This window comes from Epinephelus fuscoguttatus, linkage group LG17, assembly GCF_011397635.1.
Source record: "Epinephelus fuscoguttatus linkage group LG17, E.fuscoguttatus.final_Chr_v1".
In the NCBI taxonomy this organism is placed as follows: domain Eukaryota; kingdom Metazoa; phylum Chordata; class Actinopteri; order Perciformes; family Serranidae; genus Epinephelus; species Epinephelus fuscoguttatus.
The window spans coordinates 25,638,928-25,665,416 of NC_064768.1; the positions used below are offsets into that span (position 1 = coordinate 25,638,928).

A 26,489-nucleotide genomic window follows, 5' to 3' on the forward strand; every position below is an offset into this window, starting at 1 on the left:
GGAAAAAATGTCTCAAGTTGTTACTCGATAATCTAGATTTGTGAAACTCTGGTGAGCCGCTTCAAAAATGTTTTTGCCTGGCTGTTTTATGGTTTGGCAATGCTGTAGTTAAGGCCTGATTAGGTTTAGGCACACAAAGCACTTGGGTAGGATTGGGGAAAGACAATGGCTTGGGTAAAAATGATCACCTGAACTACGGAACATGAAATTTCACAGGAGGCATGCTTTAGCATCTAGCTAACGACCACGCTTGATGGACTTGACATTTAACAAAGTCGCATGGAAAAACATTTTAGGTCAAATGTAGTGTCCTGTCTGCAACCCATTCTGCTTTAATTGCTCTTAAATTACATTACTTTTATAATCCCCACTCCCTCTACTCAAAAACATTGGTGCATTTGTGTGCAGGTCTAATTTGGATGTTTGAGATGTTTCATGGACACATCACTCATACCAAGAGTTCTAGGATGTTGATAAGTGACCCATTAGATGTGATCCTTTTTCCCCCACATTGATTTCTGTGTACGACAAACGTATAAGAAACAAAACAAGGCTAAGTAAATTTATTATAGCCAAGGGGAAAAAAGGACAAAAAAGACACAACTTCAATTCATAGTCAACAATTTATCTCCATTTTATTAAAATGAACAAAACATGAAAATATAAAACTACGAACATCACAAAAATGATGCCTGACAATCTTTTTAGGAATGTTAAAAACTGAAACAAGCAGTAGTAACATAACATAATGTGCTTTTTGAAAGGATTTACAAACAAAAATATCTTCAGTTCACTTAAAATCAATATTAATTAAAAAGGCACAAATTTAAACTCATGTGTAGCAGAAACAAACACAGAACAATAAATAACAGTATATGACAGAAATAACTTTGGTAACTGGCAGTTTCATGGCGGGGTGAGATGACCACAGAGGCACCTACAGTAAAAAATCATGTGCCAGGTGCAAAAAAGGGGTTTGCAGATGGCTGGGGCATCATTTCAGTGTTGGCTGCAGGGAGATGGTAAATGACTCCAGGTGTATTTTGTGTTACTAAGTTGTTGCTGTTCAGAGTTGGAGCGAATCCGCTGGTGCTGTATTGGTTCAGGTCAATCATTTGTGAACCGTTGGGTGGAATCATGAATGGACCGGTGCCAACGCAAGTAGCCTCATTGGTTATGGAGCCAACTTCAGCAGACATGGAAGCACTTGGCCATGTGGAGTACTGCCCCTGAAGTAACAACCCTCTCTGCTGCATTCCCAGCCTCCCCCATTCTGGTACCTGTGGAGTTGCTCCATTCTGTCCAAGCGACTGCAGAGAGGAGTGGCTAGCTTCCTGCTGTGGGTGAATCTGGCTTGAGTACAACCCTCTTGTAGTCTGCCCTTCATATTGGTATGAACTCCAAGGGTATACAGGAGGGTTGTTTGGCGTTGGGTTACTTCTAACAGCCTCGAAAGACAAATAACCTGACTGTCCAGTTGTGACGCAAGCCATTTGGCTATACTGACCATACCCTCCTGAGGGGTCACCGGGGCTTACTGTGGACAAACTGTGAGTGGCCTGATTGCCCCTGTTCACCTCAGTGTTGTCCAGTCCATCATAGTCTACCACAAACTGCTGCTCAGGGGGTTTTGACCTGACCGTTACGATGGTGTTAATGGGCAACTGAGGAACCCCAGTGCCATCAGTCTCTGTGTAATATCGTGGCTGTGGTATCTGACTTGGATTATCATTGGTGACTGTACAGTGGATGGGAATGGGGTTGGATTGGTTTCCAAAGATGCTGTGAGCACTGTCACTTCTCTGCTGTTGTGGGTCAGTGGGGTCAACAGTGCTGGCAGATGGTAACATGGTACTGAAGGCTTTGGCTTCAGTTGCTCTGAACAAAAGGTTGCCCTGCGATGAAGTGGAACCCTCAGGAGATGAGCTGCTGGCTGAGTAAACAGAGCTGGCATTAGGGGTGACGAGTTGGTTCTCATGGCCCAAAACCACAGGAGCAGCTGTTGAGAACATCTCCTCCGATACGTTAGAAGGGGGTGGATTGTTTGTTACTTTAACCAGCTCCCACTTTAAATCCCATCTTGTTGTTTTTTGGACCACCGTAGTCTGCACAGAATTTGGATTCCATACTCTTTCAACACCACTTTCGGAGGAATTGCTAGCACAGGAGGTATTAGTATTACCATTATTTGGAGCTAACGTGCGAGGGGACGCATGTACCTCAGACTTCATCTTTCTTACAAGAGCAATTAGTTCATCAAACTTTGTCATGTCCATGAATGGTGTGTCTTGTTCTGTGTCTCCATCCTGAAGAGACATGAGGGTCGAGGTCGCAGCAGGATTAACAGAAGTGGGCTCAGTGGCTGATTTGGGGCTGGGCTGACTGACAGGCTGCAGCACACTGCATGTCTGTTTGGCTGGAAAAGGATCCTCTGCAAACTTTGTCATGTCCATGACTGGTGTGTCTTGTTCGCGGTCTTTGTCCTCAAGAGACATAAGGGTGGAGACTGCAGCAGGATTAACAGAAGTGGACTCAGTGTCTGATTCGGGGCTGGACTGACTGACAGGCTGCAGCACATTGCATGTGTGTTTGGCTGGAATAGGTTCCTCAAGCTGAGGGTTACTTGTGCAAGATCTCATGGGTGTTTCAACAGATTCACCAGCTTTTCTTTTCCTGGCTGGACGGCATTTATCTCTGGGGGACTCTGACAGGATCTGACTGGTTTGAGGACTAATAACAGAGTCGGACAAGGATTCTGAGTGTACCTCTGCCTGGCTGACTTCCAACTCTGGCATCAGGCTCTGGTGTTGAGGAAATTGGGTTCTGGGTTCTGGCTGGTCTTGGGGACTGAGACATGTATCAGCACCAAGGATAAAAGACATTACAGAAGCAGTTGTTGAGGAGACACTGGTCACATGCGGAGGACTCAAGGCTCTTCTTTGCTTGACCTTGTCCAAATTTACAACCATCTCTTCCAAATGAGGTTTCTCAGTTTTCTGTCTTGGTCCTAAGAGAGACAGTGGAGAAGGAATGGAGTCTTTTATAAAGAGTGAAGCGGCATTCAACCTGCCTAAATCAGGGCATTAAAGCCCTATTGATTTTATTCTTAACATTTGTAGTACACTGCAGATACACTGCTCAAGAGCTTAGAGCTACATTTGGTGATTTTCATGAAAATGACTTTTTGTCATCTTTGCTAAAACTGCCACTATATTCTAAAAGAAGTTCATGAGACAGTTAATCTATGAGAAAAAAATCAACCAGTCAAATCCAAGCTAGGCAGCGCTGATCAAATATGAATCAATATTCTGTTACCACAGTTCCTATTTCTCGACTCAAATGTTTTCAGAAACATATTTTAGTGTACTGTTTAGCAGTAAAATGACAAACTTTGTGACGTGGCCACCATGTTGGAGATATTACAACCAAGCACCACCAACTGGCTGGTCCAACTTTCTCATTATACAGCCAAACAGTATACTAAAAGATGTTTCTGGAAACATTTGAGGTGAGAAACAGGCAATGCGGTAACAGAATTTTTGATCAGCGCTGCCTAGTGTGACAGACCACAGTTCACGAGCAGTGACTGTCCTTGGCTCTGATTGGTTGCTTTCATTCATGTGCAGTAATGTCACTGAGGCAATTTGAGAGGGCAGAGGAATATGATATATTTCTTTTTTATTTACAGGTCATCTGTGTCATGCACTTCTTTGTTGGTGTAGTGACAGTTTCAGCAAATAGGACAAAAATGTTTCTTTTAAAGTTACCAACTACAGCTTTAACTGATTAATTTGAGTTTATAAATATGTATGTAAATATACAAATTTTTAAAAGCACCAGAAAACACGAGTACACACTTCATAATCTAAAAGTATTTAAATCATTGTAGAGTTACCATGACAAACCTGTAAGTATTACACAAGTCATACCAGTTTCTGATCAATAAGCATTGACTGGAATTCTGGGATACTTTGGATTGAAAACAGCTTAACTCAGAGGGTGCTGTTATTTTGTACAAGGTCATGCAAGTCTGTTACAAAAGTGGACTTCAACTTAAATATTATAAATAATAGGATGAATCACAGCATTACCACCTCTTTGGTCCGTCTCAGGTGGCGGTTCTGTCTGTGTCTCCATGGGAAGAGATTCCTCTGGACTCTGCTGGGCCTCAGGCTCCTGGTCTGTGCAACAGAAACCAAAACTCTTCTTTCTCATATTCTGCCTGTATTAGTCACTTAAGTTAACCTGTATATAAGAATGAGAAACAAATGACCCTGTAACTGGGCTCACGGCACTCACCCTTTTGTTCTAGTGTACAGATGACTTGCCAGGGGACGCTCAGTTTCTTTGCTTTGTAGATGTTTTGAACCATCATTAAAGCTACAAAAAGAAAAATAGCACAGTTGATACTAAATACAGTATACTCCCATGGACCATACACTGTGTAGACTTTGCAAATTAAGTTTACTTTTACCTTCACTGAAGGGAGCTTTCTGAACCATTTTATATAACTCCGGCCTCAGCATGATAACCTTTGTGAGAAAAGACGAAAACAGGGCAACAGTTAGCATGGTGAATATTTATTTCCACTCTGTACACTGACTTATTATTTTTAGTTGTTTTTAGGTAGAACTGTGAAATCATAAGACACATATCTTGGGATAAATGAAATGACACATATTACAAGTATAATTATGTTTGACTTTCTTAAGTGCTTGTGTAGTAATGTCTTAACTTCTCCTGTGCTCGATCGGAGTATCATCAATGTAACATTAGGGCTCTTGGAATTAGGGGTGGGCGATACAATGACTATGTACAATGTATCGGTATATTTTCAAGCAAGATATAAATTGAGACAACACCATTTATATCCATATAGGGTCAAGTTGCATTACATGATGCATACCAGAATGAATCTCTCCCCTCTCACATTCTCCACACAGCTCCGCCCCACTCACTCACTCACAAGTTCTCCCGCAACACTTTTTAGAGCCGTAGCCTGACATGCACCTCCCTGGAAATTAAACTACACGTCGTGGCAACGCAGACCTCCTGTCTTTACTTTAATTTCACAGATAATAAATAGTGAAGACAATAAAGGCTCCACAGAACTAGCACTTTAAGTCTTGTGTGTGATTTATCCTGGTTTCATATGAGCAGAGGAAATCTCAGCTATTCACTAGGCTAATTTATACACTGTAAAATGCCATAGACTTGTGCTAACAATGTTAGCATCTCATATTTGTTTGGAAAACGTGTCAAGTAGAAGACAGTTGTTTTGTCGCTGAACCTTGTGAGTTGTAATGAAGCCAAATTATGTAACGTTGCCTTTGTTAAATGTTACTGTTGTCCCTGGCTTCATATGAATAGAGGAAAAGTTTGCTAGTGCAGCTGCATATTTTCAAACAAGGGAATAAAATCCTTGTCTTTGCAGTTTATTTTGATCAGTCTGTTTTTATAAAACTGCTTGTGACATCTCAAATGTGAGTTTGACTTGCAACTGAAAACATGCAGCCCATTTCTTATAATATACCGAGACATACAGTGGTGTGAAAAAGTGTTTGCCCCCTTCCTGATTTCTTACTTTTTTACATGTTTTCCACACTTAAATGTTTCAGATCAAACAAATTTAAACATTAGTCAAAGATAACACAAGTAAACACAAAATGCAGTTTTTAAATGAAGGGTTTTATTAATGAGGAAGAAAAAAATCCAAAGCTACATGGCCCTGTGTGAAAAAGTGTTTGCCCCCTAAACCTACTAACTGGTTGGGCCACCCTTAGCAGCAACTACTGCAATCAAGTGTTTGTGATAACTTGCAATGAGTCTTTTACAGCACTGTGGAGGAATTTTGGGAAAGTTCACCACTGTTCCGTGTTTTCGCCATTTGTGGATAATGGCTCTCACTGTGGTTCGCTGGAGTCCCAAAGCTTTAGAAATGGCTTTATAACCTTTTCCAGACTGATAGATTTCAATTACTTTTTTTCTCATTTGTTCCTGAATTTCTTTGGATCTCGGCATGATGTCTGTAGCTTTTGAGGATCTTTTGGTCTACTTCACTTTGTCAGGTAGGTCCTATTTAAGTGATTTCTAGATTGGGAACAGGTGTGCAGTAGTCAGGCCTGGGTGTGGCTACAGAAAGTGAACTCAGGTGTGATCAACCACAGTTATGTTTTAACAGGAGCTGGGGGGCAAACACTTTTTCACACAGGGCCATGTAGCTTTGGATTTTTTTCTTCCTCATTAATAAAACCCTTCATTTAAAAACTGCATTTTGTGTTTACTTGTGTTATCTTTGACTAATGTTTAAATTTGTTTGATGATCTGAAACATTTAAGTGTGGAAAACATGCAAAAAAGTAAGAAATCAGGAAGGGGGCAAACACTTTTTCACACCACTGTATATTGTGTATCGCCATAAAGGTTTGTAAGTGTTCATCATCGCAGGAGAGTAATGACATTTGTCCGGTAGTAAAGCTGTAGACCAGACTAAAGTGCCTCTGAGAGAATCAGCCTTATCTTGTGGAAAGGTGACAAATGGGGTCAAGCCTTGACCTCTGGGAGAACTAGCAGAGGTTAGTTATTAACGACCAGAAAAGTCAAAGCTGATAAATCAGTCTTGTCTAAAAGGAGTATGAACAAAGCAAGGCACGCAAGATGGGACTGCTCGAAGGTATAAAGAAGAGCAGCTTCTCATCAGGGTGCACATTTTGAATGTCCCTTTGCTGTGTAACATGCTCTGAGCATTATTTAAGTGTGACAATACCAGTGCTTTACCTATATGTATTCAGCAGCAGCACTGCAATATAAAAGTCTGCCCATATGCAATTAACTCACTATCTCTACTTTAGGCGACAGATTCAGGGACGAGCAAGGGTTATAAATAGAACATGCTCAGATAAGGGTGCTCTGATCGACTGGCCACTAATCCTTACTGGACTATATTCATATTAAATAGTTTGAAGGACGATCAGATGGCGCAAATCATGCAGCACCATTTCTCTACATGCCACTAAAATGGCTTCACTGGTCTGGTGCTTCTGACAAACTGTAGCTCACACTGAACATTCATTGTTACATTCATGGTTTGCTGCTAACCTGACGTCCAGCTCAGCTGCCTGTCCCAAGTGGTTTTGTCCTGTATTGTGCCCGCACAACCGACATGGCATCTTCATGTATACCAGCTATTTCTCATCTGAATTTCTGCAGAATTTGAGTTGTTTTTTTTCTCTGGCAACTGGAAATGCAGGGTTGATCAGAGGAGAGCTGGGGCAGTTCTAACAGTTTTTGGTTTTGATGTCATTACTCAAAAACTTCAACTATTTGAATACATTTTTATATAGCTAACTTGTATCTGTGTTCAACTTGTTAACAATCATCCAAGATTTTTTCAAGCAATGTTAGAGGCACAATATTGATTGAAACACTGATGTCAAATGTTACATCTGCCCCAGAGTGTGGATACCCAAGCCCAAAAGGGACTTGTCAGAACCCGATGGGCCGGGCCAGGTTCGGATAACAAATCAGAAATTTTGCTCGGGTTTGGCCCACTTGACATGCTGCTGTGTTGTGCTATGGCCTATTCAAGTGCTGGAATTTGTTATTTACATGACAACGCCTGAACACAGGCTCCGCTCCAACTGTGTGTGCTGTGCTTTGCTGCTGTGCTGCTGTGTGTGCGGCGTGTTTGACTGTGCATAACAGTAGCCTTTTGATAGCCATTTACACAATGTCCATGTATGATCACGGTAAACAGACAAGCTGTATCCATGATAACAATAAGGTAAGGTAATAAACTGCGTCTCAGGTCGGGTTCAGACTTAAAAATCAGAAAGGCTGTAGTGTTCAGGCTGTGCTCGGATATTACTGTCTTGGACTTGGGTCGGGTTCGGTTCAGGAAAATGTAGCCTGAGCTGCACTCTAATCTGCCCCTATATGCAGGAGCCATTGGAACGGCATAAGGGGTATGGAAAGCATTTTATCAAATGTAATTCGACATCTACTACTGTGTACAAATATGTGTCTTAAGCCGTTCTCATGTTAGCAGACACATTAAATATCTTCTGGCAGCTCAAAATAAAACTCACGCCCTTCAGCATTGCTGCTGGAAAAAAATCCTGGGTGAAAGAATAAGATTTTTGTCTTATTCCTTTTTGTCAGACAGGAACTGCAACATTTGTCCACCGTAAATGACAATTTCTTTCAGTGCTTATCAAAAAGACTACAAATATGTTTAATTACATTGTTAACCACGCCCTGCACAAATTATCCTATAGACATTAGAGATAGCATGCACAATATATGGACCTACATATTACCTGCGCATCAATCTCGTTGTAACGCTCCTGTTGTGCCACCCTCTCGGCAACGCCATTAAAGATCTTCTCTTTATGCTCTTCAGGCAGGTCATACTCCATGAAGGACAGAAACTGAGGTTTCAGCCTCCGCTGCAACACATGCATCATATCAGATAAAAAACATGGGAGCAAATGTTAAATACTATTGTTGTTTAAAGGTTTTTAATGCATTATTGAGACGAAACTCACCATGTAATTTTCCTGGTGTTTTTTGCTGACCACGTGTGAACAGATGTCACTGATGGAGAGTGTCTCTGCACAGCTCTCACACAGGTAGAATGGACTCAGAGATACCCCTTGACACTCCCACACAGAGCTCAGACCTGATGATGACGACACACTGTCGTTAGCATATTGTATGCTTTTGAGATGATATGAACCAATGGAAATGAAAATGATTTACTGTGAAAGGAGGGACACACCCACCTATGACTGTGTCAGGGTCGCATCCCTTCATCATCAAGTAGTGTTTAAACAAATTACTGCTGCCCTCGGTGCTTTGCCCTGTGACAGCCAGGCAAAATAACAAATCAGTACATTAAATTGCAAAAAAACCTGACTCCTAAATGCTCAACACCTACCTATGGTAATCACTGGGAGTTCTTGTGAGTGTTCTGATACATGTTCTGCTGATTTCTGTCTGGGTTTTGGGTGGTTCTGCCGTTCTGTTGTCACTGCAGCAACAGGAGAGGGCGGGTCCGGGTTGAGGAATTTTACAGATGATGTTTTCTGAGAGCCTTCAGACACCTTCCACCTTCCACCTTGTAACCTTGGATCACTTCTCTCCTGCTGTTTCCTCTTCTCTGGAGTCTCTTGGTATGCACTGGGGGTTTGGGCTGATCTGTCTGCAGAGTCAGTGGCAAGATGACGCACATCATGACCCCGAGGTTTATCCACTTTGACTGTTGGGAGGTAGGGATGAGAGAGATGTCAGATTTGTATCAGTAACTAGTCCATTTTACATTGCATAGATTAGCCTAGCAGCTAACGGTTTTTCCTCTCCTCATATGAGGCGGGGAACAACAGCAACATTTGCAACATGGTCATATTAGGCCATGTTTAGTATGAGCAAAGCAGTGCATTCTCTGTTGGTGAAGGTGTATGACAAACAACAGACATACCTGCAATTCCTGTCTCTTCAGTGCTAGGATCTGCGATGGGCTCATTTTTATTCACAATCGAAGAAGAATGAGGCTGGTCTGAAATCAGATGGTCAGCTTCTGGCTCTGAACTCTTCATGCTCTGAGCTCTGTCTGATTGACCCACAGCAGGAGTTTCTCTCTTTTCTGAAGTGGATTCAATTTCTGAATTAAGAGGAGCAATATATTAAAAAGTGTGGACTTTAAAAAAAATTGATATCTCATGACACAGAGTCTGAAATGTTGTATTTAAGCGGCCATCCTTGTCCACAGCCTCGTCACTTCCCGTCTTGATTACTATAACTCTCTCCTCTTCGACCTCCCTCACAAATCCCTATATAAACTTCAACTGGTCCAGAACTCAGCTGCCCGTATCATTACTCAAACCCCCTCCATCCACCACATCACTCCTGTCCTCCAACAGCTCCACTGGCTCCCGGTTCAGTTCCGTATTCATTTTAAAGTCCTGTTAACATTCAAGGCCACATTCAAGGCCACATAAGCCGCTCTGCTCCCCGTCTCTGGAATTCATTACCACCCCAACTCAGAAACATCGATTCACTCCCCCATTTCAAATCACAACTCAAAACACATCTGTTTAAAACTGCCTATTCCATCTGATGCCAATTGCTCTGTCACTTTCTATTGTTTTTTTTTTGTTTTTGTTTTTTAATTGTTGTTTCTTTTTAATGTCTTTTTAATGTCATTTTGTGTATCTGTACGGTGTCCTTGAGTGCCAAGAAAGGCGCCTTCAAATAAAATTTATTATTATTATTATTATTATTATTACTGTTATTATTATTATTACCTGAAACTTGGACCAAATGCGTTTGGAGCTCATGTCTCCTCTCTTGCTGTGACTTGATATCAGTAGAACGTCCTTTATTTTGTTGCATGCACATCCCTGAGAGAAAAACTGTATTCATTAGTATTCCACACATCTGTGCCTCATTCACAGGTCTTCTTATAACACCACAAAAGACACGTGAGTTTCTCAAGTTATCAAAAATTAAAACCCCTAATATACCTCAGCTGGGGCAACAATATGTCCAAAAACAACAAAGATCCACTCAGATATGTATTAAGGGTGAAAGATACAGATACAACTTGAATAGTGCTTAGAAAGGACACTTTAATTCACCATCATCTGGGCTTGAAATTTCCCATGGACTGGAAGAGGGAACTTGCTGTCTCCAAGGCTCTGCAGTATCAGTTGAGGAGGGCGATGACAGGTCCATGTCTCTCTGTATCAACTTTTCTTTCAGTTTTTCAATAGCTGAGAATAAAGAGCGAGAGAATGAATGAAAACAAATGAGCATACTGTATGAAGAAAACAATCCACCGTCATGAATATGAGTAAAAATCTGAGTAATTTTCCTGAAGAGCTGATCATTTATCAGAAGATGTTTCTTTAAATACAAATGGGACAGATACTGTACACATGCATAGGTTCACCAAAACTAAACTGTAGCTAATAATTTCAGCAAGCACTCATCTGTGTATTGGCAAGAGTCTGGCGATGATACAATGATGATTCAATGTTTTGGGACATATTGCGATACTACAAGCAAGGTGATATATTGTGATTTTTAAAATCCAATTTTAGAAAAATTGTCACAGTATAAGCAGAGCTCACTGAAACTGAAGAGCGGACGAGGAGAGAGAGGGAGCAACAACAGGCAGAGAAACATGTCCGAATCCAGCTAAAGATAAACACAGACATTCATTTCTCCTTTCCGTTATGTTGTCGGATAATTACCGTATACTAACAATCCGAGCCTATCTGTGTGGAAAAAATTGCACTTTTAGTGGACGTAATTTGTCGTTGTTTGACGCTGTCTGAGTGCCCTATTATTTAACATGCGCTCATGGGCTGCAGGCAGGTCAGCCCTAGCTTCATACTGGAGAAATGTCAAATATTGAACATCCTATCACTCATTTAGACAAAAGTAAATCAGAAAATAGGGCCCAGGTTGAAAAAAACATTAGTTCCCCTTTAAGGGTTATATCTGTAATATTTGAACTCTGTATGAACCTGATGGAGATCTGCATGCACATATGAACTGACTGAATCCTGCCACGGCTAGGGATGGGTAAAGTCAGTAAACAGCAGAGAGGCTGTAATGGAAAGGAAGTGGAGATAAATCAAAAATTACTCGAGTTGACGGCAGCCACAGCTCGTTACTGTAGGTGCAATTAAACCTTTGAGTAAAAATCCAGTACTTTATCAATACTCGTGGTCAGCAAACATAAACATGTAAACATGCAGATATTTTCTTCTGCTTTCTTTCAAGTCCCTAATCCACTGCTGCTAACATTATATTTTACACAAGGACAGCACATAGTTTGGCTAATAGTGAATTGTTACAAATGTGACAAAAAGTGACAGCTGTCTGTATGTAGTGTAACCGTTAAAATCCTTAAAGTTGGGCAAACACATTCAAACTAAGCTACTGGCTAAGAGAAACAGCCCCTCCTCTCTCTACCAACACTAATGTTACCTGCACACAATGAATCGCATCAGCAGAGTGGGAGCAAGACAGAGCACAGGAGGACAGGAGGACAGGAGATCGGGCATGAGGAATGACTTACATTGACTGAAAAATACTAAGCTTCACTCAGTATTTTGACGTCAGGAATATTATTTGCAGTTATAAAAATTATATTGAATATTCAATAGTCCTGCTCTGAATTTGTTTGTTTTTAAATTAATATATTTTCTAAAAAGCAATTATTTAGTAAAGAAAAAGAACCAATAAGAGTGTCGATAAAGTACCAAACGATAAGGAGCATTGATAAGAGTAGTAGTATCGATAAAATTTTAATGATACCCATCCCTAGCCACAGCTGTGACGGCGTTACGGACAAAGAAGTGTAATTACACTAACTGGTGCAGGTAAAAAAAAGTGAGGTGCATGTAATTTCAAAAATTACACGCACCAGTGCATGTGCAGAGAATGCGCAGAGAATAAGAAGCTGGAAGTGCTTTCTTTATGAAGGGCTGGGATGAAGCGCTCCCCAGTGCCCTGCCACCACTTTTCTCCTGAGGAAAAATGCTGTTGTCCCCTAAAGGGACAAGTGGACCTGAACCAAGGGGTTAATTGCATGCTGCTATTTTGTCTTTTCGACCACACTGTTGTTGCAGTGCAGCACTAACTTGGGACCAATAAATCGAAAAAACAAGATCATGAAGTATTACACTGGTAAGAATTGCTTTACCTTGTTAATATGGACTTCAAAACTGTTTTGAAATACAAAAGTTATTAACTGTAATTCAGGGATTAATGACAATTTAAAAAAAAAACATCTTATGAAATCCCTTATTTTAACAATTTATTTTTAATTGACAAATATATTTTCTATTTTAAATATAGTTTTACATCACAATCACACTTTATAGGAATGCAGGCTTTTTCACTAATTATAAAAAACAGCTGTACTGTGCTGTGCCTGGATAGTTCCACTAGTTCTGCACTAATATTGCTGAACAGTTTTACAAATAGCAGTCGGGCTGCTCTTGGTCATTATTTCTATTATTATTTATTTTTATTTTTTTTTACATTTTCAGTCACTTTGAATTAGATTTTTGGGGAGTTATTGGGATATCTTTACCTTCATCCTCTGAAAGTCTAGCCAGCTCTTTGTACTCATCAATCTTCACTTCCAGTCTCTAGCAGAAAGAACGACAAAAACACTCATACAACTGTAATTAAAAGCAATAACAAGCTAATTTTAAAGCTGCCTTAAAGCAGATTAACAACCACACACAGTGTCAATTTGGGGTAATTTTGAATGTTGAAGAAGACTCGAGTGGATCACCTTGATGTCATGGGATCTTATGTCCTTCTCAACCTCAGCCAAGTGGTTTGCTTTCTCAACGACTTGGCTATGAGTCTTGCCATTCCAGTCAGGGTAGTGCATCCTCTAGCAAGATCATTAGGAGCACACAGTTAGCACCTGTTATACTGCCCTGCTTTACAAGCTTCTTATATTTTCTATAATGAGACTTATGAAGTACAAACCAAACAGCCTAACACGTGGATATATTCACACGTATGACTGGACTGCTGCAACCTGACTGAACACAGCTGACAGTAGACTTGCTGTCTTCCTTGACACGTCACTGCAATCAACTGGTTTAAGCCTATAAAGTAAACAAACAATGCAGACAACTGATCAAATCAGATAGAGACAATTCTTAAAAACTTACCGAGTGATTTTTCCAATATACACTCACCAGCTTTATTAGGTACACCTGCCCGACTGTACTTATAGCCAATATCTAATCAGCCAATCACATGGCAGCAACATAATGCATTTCAATTGCAGACATACACATACATGTCTCTTCCTCTCCTCTCTTTCTGTGAGCAGGCAGGCAGGAGAGAGTTAACTATGGTTACATGAATCGGCATTACCAGGTCATTTTATCATTGTATATGTATATGTATATGTATATGTAAGCCTATGTGATGTTTGACAAAAAACGTGATAGTCTTTGTAACATGGATGTTGTCATGCCTGTTGAAATAAATGCAGGTCTGTTTGTGCGTGTGTTCTATTTTCGGTGAAATATTTCACTATGCAAATACTGTACACTATGCCGGCATAAACAGCAACCCGACTGGCACTCCCTGGTTTAAAGCCATGGTATGGAAGCATTTTGGCCTCTATGAAGTTGGAAAAAAAGGATCTGTACATAAGCCAGACGGTATGCAAGTAAAGTGTGCAATCATTTGTGGTGGGCCGGTCGTGGCCAAAACGCCTAGGCCAACTTTTTGTCCCAGTCCACCCCCGCACTCCTGTCCGCTAAGGACATGAAACTCTGTAGTAGTAGTAGTAGTAGTATACTGTAGTAGCAAGGTGTACCTAATAAAGTGGCCTATTAGTACAAATAATAATACTTACCAATTCTGGGAAGGCTTTGACTTGTCTTTGTATGTGATGGGTCTGTGTGTGGATTCTTGTTTTCAGACCTGGCAGTGAGATGGGGAGCTGCAGGTGCCTTACTCTTAGCAGCATTTGGTGCAACATCAGAAGCCGAACTCACTGAATTCTTCATGGGTGCAGTCTTGACAGAGGCCGCAGTATTTTCACATGCAACCAACGTTTTAGACATTTTAGCAGTGGCTACAGATGTCCCCATAGTTTGAGATGCAACCGCAGTTTTAGATGCATTTTCAGAATTTTTGGAGGCGTTTTCTGATTTGGACGCAGTTCTGCAGGCGGCTTTACGCACTACTGTGGATTCTGATTTAGGGGCGGTGGCAGTTTTGTGCGAAGTTGCTGGAACTTTGGCTGCAGCTCCAGTTCTGTTTTCAAGTGGTTTGGACATTGATGGGATGGAGCTTGCTGTAGATTTGTAGGCGGGTTCTCTCAATTTGGTGTTTGCTGTAGTACAGCTGGAGGTTGCAGCTGTATGTCGGGAGCAGGGTGCCGTTGATTTGATGGTGTCCGGAGTAGAATTGGAAGATTTGTCTGTAAACTTGGAGATGGCCGTCATGGATGTGGTGGTTACAGTAGAGTCTAAAGCTGCTGCAGTTTGGGAGGTCCCCACTGTTTTGGAAGTGGTTGCTGTTTTTAAAAGTCCCACAGTTGTGTTTGAAATGATTTTGACTTTGTTCTCGCTGCCTCTGCAAACAGTCATGTTGGTGTTAACGTTCTCAGCTGACTCAGACACTTTGATATGGGTCACTGAGGCATCTTCGTTTGATTCACGAGGGACTCTGGTTTCATCGGAGGTGGTTTCTGAGGATGGCTGTGCCTTAGAGTCTTCTGGATCATCATCAATCTCCATATTCACCACCTATGAAATGAAATGAAACAACTGTATTTAGCTGATTGCTCATTTTTCTGTTTTTAAAGAGCTTCAAAGTACAGATGCCCAGCTTACGTTTTTTGTTGCCATCGATAGAGACTGTAGAATCTATGAGCCATATTGGCCAATATAGAGCTGTCATTGTTTTAACAGCTGGTATAGTTGTATTACAGTATAGTTCAGTTTGACTGCTTCATGATATAGTGGGATCTCCACAAGGGTCTAGGTTATTCTCTTCTTGGATAATGTACAAACTGCACGTCATTTTACTTCCTGTTCACTTTGTGGTAATGTTACCTTACCCTAACCTTGTATACGGTGTTATTGATGGTTTTGATAATCAACTCAGTCTTTCAACAGTGAGGTTACCCAGTTAGCTAGCTTAGCTGACTACTGAAATTAGGAAGAGCGCTGTCAAGTTTATGAGGAGGGCGGTCAGCTCTGCTCTATGGAGCTTTACTGCTCACTTTCACAAGAAAGTGTGCGGCAATCACTTTGATATTTTTAGCAGCTTGCAAGCACGGCTTGTAAAAAGAATCATTTTGACAAAACGTTAGCCAAGAGCTCTGAAAATCAGGCTAGCTTGGTGCTACACTATGCGACTCGCTAATCCCTCATATTTTAGATTATTTCAGATGAATCGGGCTGCATTCCCATGGAAATCACGCTCATTGTGGTCCAATGCTGGGTCTACCGTTTGTATCAGCGGCTGAAGAAACTTTGCGGCTCTGATCGCTCAAACCACAAACTGATTGAAAGGAAGTCTTGAATGTGATGATCAAACAGTTTTTTTTAAGTTTTTAAAATAAAAAGTCAAGAAAACTTCCACTTGCCCTTGTAGTGTAATTTTATCCGGCTTATATTTTATCCGGTCTAAATCAATCAGTTGTATAATCATGTTTGCGTGTAGACTGCTATTAAAGTAGATACTTAGACTGTTATTAAAGGTATATTAAAGTAGATACTTAGACTGTTATTAAAGGTAGATACTGCATTTAAGGGTAATAGGTAGAAATAGATGTGAACTCTCAGTGACATCTCAGCTGTGAACTAGCAATGGGCCTCCTCAGAACTACTGTGAACGCATAGCAGATTTCCTCATATGGTGTTTTGGACTTTCAACAGACTTCCTTATATGCTGTTCTGAACTTTCAGGGAACTGTTAGACATATACATATCATATATGGTGTTAAAATATAATGTACTCTACTAAGAATAATAGCACGTGTGTAAGCTTGAGCACAACACTAAGCACTGGATGAAGAAGGGAGCACACTCACTTGATTTATTGCCTGCTGCACCAAAAGGGTTCATGTGAGAGGGGAAGAAGACACACACACACACATTCAAAGGATTGTATTACCCAGTACATGTGTAATGGATTATATTGTACGGAGCACACACACACACACTCAAATGATTGTATTACCCAGTATATGTGTAATAAATCACCTTGTACGGAAGCACGAGGGACTGTAGCATGAGAGTCCCTCAGGTTCACATGTTTTTAAAAAATAAAGTGCGAGCAGCTCCGGAGATACTGGTGGCAGATTATAGCTGAGCCGGAGTAGAGAGAAGAAACCTGCTACCAGTAGATACGGTTTGAAAGGGGAAGGACAATAGAAATAGGCGGAGATCTCTTCGACCTCCACCAGCATATAAGCCAGAGTAGTGAGAGCAATTTTTCAGTCATCCTCCGGAGCTTGACTCATGAGTTTGTCTGTGTTATTGCCTGTGAACACAAAACTCGATTGCACCAGACCCTGCTTATCTCCAGTGATTTCCTAAGTACCTGCCAGCCGAACCTAAGACCCAGAACACACAACAGAAGATATTTGGGAAGAAATAAGAAGGACAAGGTCGGGAGCCATCTGGCCCAACTTCAGGCACCGATTTTTGTCACTTCACCCTGTGCTCACGGACCCATAAAAACCTCCCACATTCAGAGAAGGCATAAAGACTGATCCCAAAGAGACAAAAGAAAAGTTTGCTCTAATGTCTTTCTCTCTCAGACCTACGCTACTCGTACAACAATGGCAGGTGACTGACGCCCCCCCCCACTACACTTAGAACCGTTATCTCATTATCTGTTTCATCAGCTTAATATTTAGTTTGACTTCTGTAGGACATATACAAACAGCAGAAAATAATTTTGTCAACCTGATGGATGCCAAATTGACTGACCTGGTAGTCGTCCTGGTAGGTAGGTTGAACGCCAGGCGAAGCTGAGGTCGAGGGAAGATCATGCCCACTGTCCTGCTGATTCTTAAGGGCCTTCACTGTCTGTATGGCTGTGTACATGATGGAAAATACAGAAGACACAGTGTACGGCAAATGTTCTGACTTTTGCTTTCACCTGTTGACTGAATCACATTAGCTTAAAACAAAACTATTAAGTACAAACAACATTCTCAAAATTATGGAAAGATGTGGCCTTACCTGATTTGAAGTCTTGCTGTGAGATTTTATTGAAAGTCTCATCATCCAGATCAACAGCCTGGAGTTCAGAAATAAATTTTAAAAACCTTTTATTACACTCTATTTGAAACAACTCTTTATCTCAGTTGTCTACATGAAAACACTAAAGATCTGTGTTCTGTGACCTAGAATACAGTTTGCGTGTGGACAAAAGGACAAAATGCATGGAGAAAGCTATATTTTAAAATACACCTGTGTATGTGTGAACTAGGCACCAGTTTAGGAAGTGACAGTTACAACAATATCCACAAATAAAAGGACCAGGACCAAACCTCAGCTTCTCCATATCCATTTTCTTGTTCAAACAATTCAGCCAAACGTCTGACTGAGTCCCTCTGATGCATCCCTGGTGAGAGTTTCTGTAACACCTAATATGAAAAACATATACATGAGAAAGCATTACTACTACAAAACAGATAGAAAGTAGAAAACAGAAGAAAATGTTCTGGGGCCGGTTGCATCAGACCCCCAGGAAGTGCGCCAGACTTTGAAGCCAATTTGACATGTTGACCAAAGTGTATAACTACAGCTTCTGGGTCCATTGTGTGATGCCATCTGGCTCAAAAAGACTTTTTCACCATAGACTTATACTGGAAAAAAGCTGTCTGTCAGTCAGTGGATAAATGTTTTTGAGCATAACAACCCCTGTGAAATGACTCATGTCACTAAAGGGATTTGATCCATTCAAGCTGATAACATTTTAAAAGTCTGTGAGAGCCGCATGACTAGGTTGGGATCCGGATCTGGTTCTTTTTTGGAACCGGGTTCAAAGTTCCGGTTCCATCACATTTGGCATAACGGTTCCTGCAAACGGTTCCTAGATTGTAAAAAAAACAAACAAACAAAAAAAAAAACATGTCACGAGCATTTCCATTGGAGTGCGACACGGGCCGAGCCCGACATTATCTAATCACGAAAGCACTGAGTGACACAGTTGTCATGGTTACAGGCTATTTAACAGGCCGGGCGTGCCTGCTCAGCGGAGAGGGAGACCTCCGTGTTTGAGACAGAAGTGGGCGACGGGAGCGGGTGGCAGGGGGTCCGACGCTGCAGAAACATTACCAAGCTCCCTCAACGCATCCAGGAAAGTCGGATACCTGCTTAACAGCTAACAGACGTCCCGTCATAGGAGCACGTCACCTAGCACGGTACCGGCAGCGACTTGGATTGTGCTGGTAAGCTTCGTAAGAAGTGATTTAGGGACTGGGAATAGTGTTCGCGTTGTGGCGAGCTATTCCTGGGGGCTACGGCATATTAATTTACAAAGTAGCCTCATTAGCTTTGGGCTAACGCCTCAAAATGTTAGCCCAGTCGGGTCAGCTAACATTAGCTTGTTGGCTAACCAGACTTTCGGAGCACATAGCTATCGCATAGCGGCGGGCTATTACACGGTTATAGCTAGGCTCACATCAGCTTTCACAAGGCTAACGTGTCGCGACGAGCCGTGTTTCCCAGGCTAACACCTAGTTCGTTGTGTTTCTCTCTCCAGTGGACCATGTCTGCACCTGCAGCCCCCACCAAAGGGTCCGAGCCGAAGGAGGCAGGGGATGCCTCTCGTCCGCATCATGGGCCTAGCGGTGTCAGGAGAGAGATCTCTCTGGCTGAACCTGTCTGGGCTGGGGGATGCACAAAAAGCAGAGGTGATGGACGCTCCCTACAAACCCACCAAGGGTCTCTTCGGCCCAGCTCTGCAGAAGATGAGGGAGACGAGCACCCTCAGAAAAGGAGGGTGAGGCTTTCGACCTGTGTTTACCTCGTAAGCAGGTGCCGCGACCCACGGCGCGCTCAGGCTTCACTGCAGCAGCCGAGAGCGGGGAACAACAAGCCGTGGGGAAAACAGTCTTTCGCTGCGGTAGCTGCGAAACACTGTCCTCCACACCCCTCGGAGGGGAAGAAGAGGCACTCTACCTGCTGCACCCAGCCCCCCTCTCACCCCCTCCTGGTTCTGTCAGCTGTCACTCAGGGATACAGACTACAGTTTGCTATGAAACCACAGATACTCAACGATGTTTTAGAGTCAGTGGTGGAGGGGGAAGCTGCACAGGTGTTACAGAAGGAGATCACATCTCTTTTAACCAAGAGAGCAATCAGAGTGGTCCCGAGAGAGGAGAGTCAGCAGGGTTTCTACTCGCGGTACTTCCTCATTCCAAAAAAAGGGAGTGCTGCGCTCCACCCTATTTTGGATCTTCGTATATTAAACAGTCACTTGAGAAAATACACGTTCAGAATGTAAACACACAAGGTGTTGTGTCAGTCTATCCGCCCGACCGACTGGTTTGTGACGATAGATTTGGTGGACGCATATTTTCACATAGACATCCTCCCTGCACACAGGAAATTTCTCAGGTTTGCGCATCAGGGCATAACCTACGAGTATCTAGTTCTTCCGTTTGGGCTGTCACTAGCCTCTCGGGTGTTCAGCAAATGTGTGGAAGCAGATATGCTCTCGTTGACAAGAACAAGCGCACAGAGATGCAGAGACAGTGACGTCACATCTCATGAGCCTGGGCTTCAGGATAAACTGGTCCAAAAGCCGATTGCAACCTGCACAATGCACCGTTTATCTGGGTCTCAGCATAAACTCCCTCTCGTATTGTGTCACTCTCTCACAGGAGAGGATACAGGCATTCACTCAGTGTTTGGCCCGTTTCCAGCTCGGCGCAGCTGTGCCATTCAGAGTCTGCCTGCGGCTACTGGGTTTGATGGCGTCAGTCATATTGGTAGTGAGAATGGGCCTCCTCATGATGAGGGATGTGCAGAGATGGGCGGCATCATTAAAACTGGGACCCCGCCGTCACCTCTGCCGTTTGGTGACGGTTTCACCAGAGGGCATGGCGGCGCTCCGTCAGTGGCGGAACGCGGCGATTTTCTCTCAGGGAGCATGCCTGGGGACAGTAGCGTTGAGGGTTGTCATGACAACGGACGCGTCACTGACAGGATGGGGAGCGACCTTCGAGGCCAGAGCTGTGAACGGCATCTGGCCGTCGGAACTGACCCATGCTCACATAAACTATTTGGAGTTAATGGCAGTATTTCTAGCACTGAACTTTTTGCCGCTCCTCAGGGACAAACAAGTTCTGTTAAAGTCCGACAACTCCACGGTGGCAGCGTATGTGAACTGTCAGGGGGGCACACGATCGTTGCAGCTACACAGATTGGCTCGCAAGATTCTTCTGTGGAGCAGCTCTCAGCTCGGGTAGCTGCGGTCGACGCACGTGGCGGGAGTGCTGAACAGAGGAGCGGATCTCATGTCAAGAGGAAATCCTCTGTTTGGGGAGTGGAAACTTCATCCCCAAGTTGTGGCTCAGGTGTTTCAGAGATACGGCCAGGCTGCCGTAGATCTGTTCGCATCGCAGGAAAACGCATAGTGTCCTCTGTATTTCTCCCTGACAGACGCAAATGCACCATTGGGTGTGGATGCATCGGCTCACCCATGGCCAGAAGTCCTATTGTACGCGTTCCCTCCCCTCAGCCTGATCTCCCCCACTCTAGCCAGAGTGAGGGAGCAGGGTTTGTCACTGATCCTGATAGCACCACGGTGGCCATCCAGACACTGGGTGGCAGAGATAGTGCAGCTGCTGTCGGGCCAGCCGTGGCCCCTCCCGCTGCGCAGGGACCTCCTGTCCCAGGCCGGGGGGAGATTTACCATCCCCACCCAGAAATGGTGGCACTCTGGGCCTGGCCCGTGAAAGGCTGAATCTGGATGCAGTTGGACTGCCCCCCAATGTGATTGACTCTATTCAGTGTGCGAGGGCCTCTTCCACCCACTTGCTATACAGTGGTAAATGGCGGGTATTTGAGAAGTGGTGCGAGGAGAGGCAGATTGTCTCCTTTCTGTGTTCAGTGAGGGATATCCTCTGTTTTCTTCAGGACCTGTTGGACAGAGGGAAAGCCTTTCCCACAATTAAGGTTTACTTGGCGGCTATCTCAGCGTGCCATTTGGGCCTGGGTGATAAAACACCTGGCCAACACCTGTTGGTGGACAGCTTTATGAAGGGGGTGCGCAGCAAACGCCCTGTTTCTAGGCCCCTGGTGCTGTTATGGGAATGGTCAGTGGTGTTAGATGCCCTTTCTTGACATCCTTTTGAACCTCTGGAAGGTGTGGGATTGAAGATCCTCTCACTCAAAACTGCGGTGCTCTTGGCACCGTCGACACGCTCAGCCTGTATGCAGTTTGCCCCAGGGGGATCTAAGGTGTGTTTAAGGCCTAACCCGGCCTTTGTACCTAAAGTAGTAGAGTCTACGTACAGGTGCCCCATGGTGGAACTGGGGGCTTTTCACCCTCCCCCGTTTGAGACAGCGGAGGATCGCAGACTGAATACTTTATGCCCGGTGCGGGCATTACGTCTGTATGTGGATAGGACAGCAGGGTTCCGGAGGAGTGACCAGCTGTTCGTGTCCTGGGCTACGACCCACAAAGGGAAACCACTTTCCCGCCACAGGTTATCCCACTGGATTGTGGAGGCCATAGAGCTGGCTTACAGATGCACGGGCTTGCAGCCTCCTGCAGGGTTTAAAGCTCACTTCACCAGAGGCATGGCTACGTCATGGGCTCTGAGTTGAGGACATTTGTGAGATTTTACAGGCTGGACGTTTCTGACACGTCCCTGGCCCATGCAGTGCCGGGGACGGGGGCTTCGAAGGCCTTTTAATACGTCAGACTGGGTCGTGGAGCCGGATGGCTTCGGGAGAACATGCAATCCGGGAGTGGGCCATATCTCCCATAGTGAAACACCGAACGAAGTTAGAAAAAGAACGTTGGGTTACTTAACGTCATGCCTGGTTCTTTGTTAACAGAGTGAGGTGTTTCACCAACATTTCCCTCCTTGTATCGCTGGAGGAAGAAACCAGTATAGAATGACCTGGTCAGGGTGGGTCAACTGTGATATATAGAGGGGGCGAGGCCTCCCAGGAGTCGACCAGTCTGTCAAGACAGACGTTGTGTCATTGGAGCTTCCGTAATGGTCACGCCAAGAGCGATTCCCATAGTGAAACACTTCACTCTGTTATCAAAGAACCAGGGATTACGTTAAGTAACCCAGCGTTTTTGTATTTGTATGATTGCATTTGTGTTTATTACATACTTGTTTAAGTATGGCAAGTACAATAAATATAATGTAGGAATCGGTAAAGAATCGGACCATTAAGAAGGAATCGGTAAGGAATCGGACCGTTAAGAAGGAATCGGTAAGGAATCGGAATCGTTAAAATCCTAACGAGTCCCAACTCTATGCATGACTAAATAATTTCATCCCCATTCAAGTTAAATATCAGATTTGGCAGCAAAAAGGACTCCTTAAGAGGTGTTTTGATAATTTGAGTAGTTTGTGCGTAAGTCAAGCCTTGAGAGGTCAAATGAGGTAGAATGTTCTGGGTTAGGGTGACCTGACCATTGGAACTGATGTGCCAAGTTTCGCAATAGGAAAAATTTTTGAGATGATAAGGACACATGTGATCCAGCTCTGAGAGAAACAAAGAAGACAGGAAAATATTAGCGCATGAAGTCCAGTTTTAGGAACAAACAAAGGAAGCAGGAGAACATTGGATTCCCAGGGAATATGACCCAAGCGTGTCCCTATATATACACAGACACACACACACACACACACACACATGAACGAACAGATGCCCACTATAAAGGCATTTGAGGGTTGACTGTTCGGGGCTGTTTCGCTGTGTTGCTGTTTCTACTGGTGTACTGTTGTACCTACAACCTGTATGCTGAGTTCTGCAATTAAAGTGATCCCGTTGGCTGTAACCTTTCTCCGTAGTTCTCCAAGTCTCCTCATTTCAGTGTTTTCTGAAGTCGAGCATCCTAACCTTACAGGAGCACTAAACCAAAAGGCAGAAGTAAGCTGTTCGGTCGGTAAAGTCTCTAGTGCACATGTTCTATGGGCCCATTGAAGAAATATCCAGGTAGTTTTACACCTGGGTAGACAAACTTCTATTGTGGCATGCTCCACTGAGCAACTTAGATAGGAATAAACAAGCCCCGCCATCAACACTGTGAACAGCTCTCTTTATACATCCGTGGGTCACTAAGACAGGGCTTATGTCTCGTCTTAGGTTTAGTTGGTCCAAACGTGGCATTCTAAGTTGTGACTGGGGTCACACGTAATGGCTGGGAGTCAGAAGATGGATTATTACTTTCAAAGAAGCAGCCGTGCATGACCACCAACTTTTTGAACAATGACAACTGACAGCTGACCTGAGGGTGACCTTAAACAAAGCTGTGAAGTATTACTTTTAGCTTACACAAGGAAGACCCCCCAAAAAAATACTCCTTCACAAATAACGTAAACTTAGCTGCAAATGTGTGATCGGTTCAATCAGATGCTAGTGTCATCCTTACTCTTTAATACCACTGCTAACAACAAACTGTCCGTCCAAACACAGACACACCACTACTGCACAGGTCTATTAATTTTTGAATCTCGATGTACATGAAATGTCCTTTTATTTTTTCGGATGCTACATAATAACGCCACCCCAGATGATAAATGATAAGCTACACTTCAGCAAGACAGCAAGAACATGTACGTATCGTAACAATGCATGCGCTGCTAGACAGCAGCCGCAGTGGCATAGGCATTCACACGAACATGCATCCATCAGTAAGAGAAGGCGTAACTAAGACAATGCTGAAGTGTGGTTGGTGCAACTATCGTAAAGTCAATTCCAAAGACTGGTTTTAACAAAGAGCGACTTAGTAGCTAGGACTAGGCTTAGTAAAGACCAGTCGTTGCAACCTGCTCTGAAGGGGTAGTGAGGATGGTAGCCTTAAGAGAATCGCTTCACTCTGATGAAAAAGTCCCCCCGGCTGGTATAACACGCTGTGTCTGACTGGGGCCTGAGGCTTTCACTGTACACATCACATATGGGAGTTCTGCCTACACAGATTTAAAAAATAATCCGAACCCATTCTTTAACATTTACTCACCACCAGATACGTCCTCTGGTGGTAGACTCCGGTGACATGGCTGATGATATCCTTCTCTGGGATCTTCAGAGAGCAGCACTCACAGAGGTAGAGAGGGTCATGCTCATCATTGTTGCATTCAAGAAGTGCACTTAAGCCTAGAAGATATATTGTTCAATATTAATACTGTTATAAATCTTCCCCCTAGGCTTGAAATGTTCCTGTTTTATTAGAAAAAGAATGAAGCTCAATTAGGTAAAATGATTACATCTCAAAAAAAAAAAAAGAAAAAAAGAAAGAAAGAAAGAAACTCACCAACAACAGGATCTCGGCTCTTCTTGCTAAGATACTGCCACAACTTATCTCCTGGTTGCTGGTTCATACTAGCAGATGCTGTAACGACCACAGGCTCAGACACATTTTGTGCGTTGCTTGGCAAATTTTGGGGTTCTTTATGAGGTGTGTCTTCTTTGGAGGTGAGCCGCTGCCTTTTATGGTCCATTTCTTGTGTTACATTTATAACAGGACAGGTGTCCTCCTGTGAGAATTTCCTCTTCTGTGTGATACTTCTGCTTGTCTGTATTCCGGCCTCTGTTCCATCACTTCCATCCGTTGGTTTTCTTGATGTAGGCTCTTGTATCTTCTCCTCCTTTATTCCCTGGCATGTCTCCCTTCCCGCATTCTGTATCTCCTCTGAACTAGTTGTTGAGGTCACATCTCCTCTCTTTGATTCTTCATCACTTGGTGTGGGAGTCTCCTTGTTGTCTCCCTTTTCTGCGTGTTCTCCACTTTGTACACAATGTGCACTGGAGACATCAGCACCAACTTCAACTGACATCTTTTTCAGGTTTGTCTCATCACTGTCGGAGTTTTGACTCAAAGTTTTCTCACACCCCTCCATCGTCCTGCTGTGTTTCTCACTATTGTCTCTCACATGGTCCTTGTTTTTTTCTGAGGTTTCTCTAGGAACTGAGAAATACACATTATGTTAAAGATGCATTTAATTATAATCATCCAAAGCTATGGAAAACACTACCTATAGAAATCACGGAAGCCAGCTCGCATTGGTGGAGGTGTGCCACATCATCTCGTTCATAATAATACCAGTATGATTTTAATATGATGCGTAAAATTTATATTGTGATTCTCGCTGTATTTTGACTTGTTCACATATTGAACAAGTATACCGTTACCCACGGCAACAACAAGCATGGCAAAAAGCGAAATCATTACAGACTCCACGGTGGTTCCAAAAAGAGGAGCAGCTTCAGCAGTGTGGAATAAACTGTGGCGTCCTGAATGTTTTACGAACAGCCCCAGACTTCTTGGACTCTTTTAGCGAGTTACCACTCAGAGGGAACTCATTCAGCGGCTCCTCTGGCAGCAGCACAATCTCTCTAGCCATGTGCACACAGGAGAAGATGTCTTCAAGTGATTTTATCATAAACCTTTGGTAATGTAAACCTATGTGATGCTCGGGGCTGGACAAAAAACTACATATATGTGAATGTGCAATAGTTCTGGTATCATAACAGCCTGTCACAGGTTACAGTGTGATGATTACAGGAGAAATAGCAGAGAATAAAGTTCCAGGTGGGGAAAAAAACAACTCCATCATTTAGGATTTTGCTAAAAGACATTCTGGGTTAATCTGAGAGATGCTTATTTCGGTTAATCAATGTCTGTTGGTGAGTCTGTGCCCAGAATTATAGGCTCTGATTATTAATAAACGCAAGGTCTAAAAGGTGACACAAGAAAAAATACTATGTGAGATTTGGA

The 26,489-nt window shown here is 43.1% G+C and overlaps 1 protein-coding gene across 5 annotated transcripts in view; it reads right to left on the reverse strand.

Annotated features, from left to right (window-relative positions):
- Positions 1-609: 609 nt before the first annotated feature.
- LOC125905401 (uncharacterized) overlaps positions 610-26,489 on the reverse strand; it is a 69,162-nt gene continuing 43,282 nt past the window's right edge. For all 5 annotated transcript variants that reach the window (XM_049603325.1, XM_049603326.1, XM_049603324.1 and 2 more), the window contains 20 exons: positions 25,026-25,679; positions 24,732-24,868; positions 18,064-18,159; positions 17,753-17,810; positions 17,498-17,604; positions 14,404-15,301; positions 13,518-13,639; positions 13,315-13,419; positions 13,108-13,165; positions 10,637-10,771; positions 10,304-10,399; positions 9,478-9,660; positions 8,938-9,258; positions 8,783-8,860; positions 8,546-8,679; positions 8,318-8,446; positions 4,475-4,532; positions 4,300-4,380; positions 4,092-4,181; positions 610-3,007 (listed from right to left, as the gene is read on the reverse strand). In XM_049603325.1, the coding sequence (XP_049459282.1) occupies positions 951-3,007; positions 4,092-4,181; positions 4,300-4,380; positions 4,475-4,532; positions 8,318-8,446; positions 8,546-8,679; positions 8,783-8,860; positions 8,938-9,258; positions 9,478-9,660; positions 10,304-10,399; positions 10,637-10,771; positions 13,108-13,165; positions 13,315-13,419; positions 13,518-13,639; positions 14,404-15,301; positions 17,498-17,604; positions 17,753-17,810; positions 18,064-18,159; positions 24,732-24,868; positions 25,026-25,679 (5,597 nt within the window). In that variant the 3' untranslated portion in view covers positions 610-950. The remainder of the gene's footprint in view (positions 3,008-4,091; positions 4,182-4,299; positions 4,381-4,474; positions 4,533-8,317; positions 8,447-8,545; positions 8,680-8,782; positions 8,861-8,937; positions 9,259-9,477; positions 9,661-10,303; positions 10,400-10,636; positions 10,772-13,107; positions 13,166-13,314; positions 13,420-13,517; positions 13,640-14,403; positions 15,302-17,497; positions 17,605-17,752; positions 17,811-18,063; positions 18,160-24,731; positions 24,869-25,025; positions 25,680-26,489) is intronic.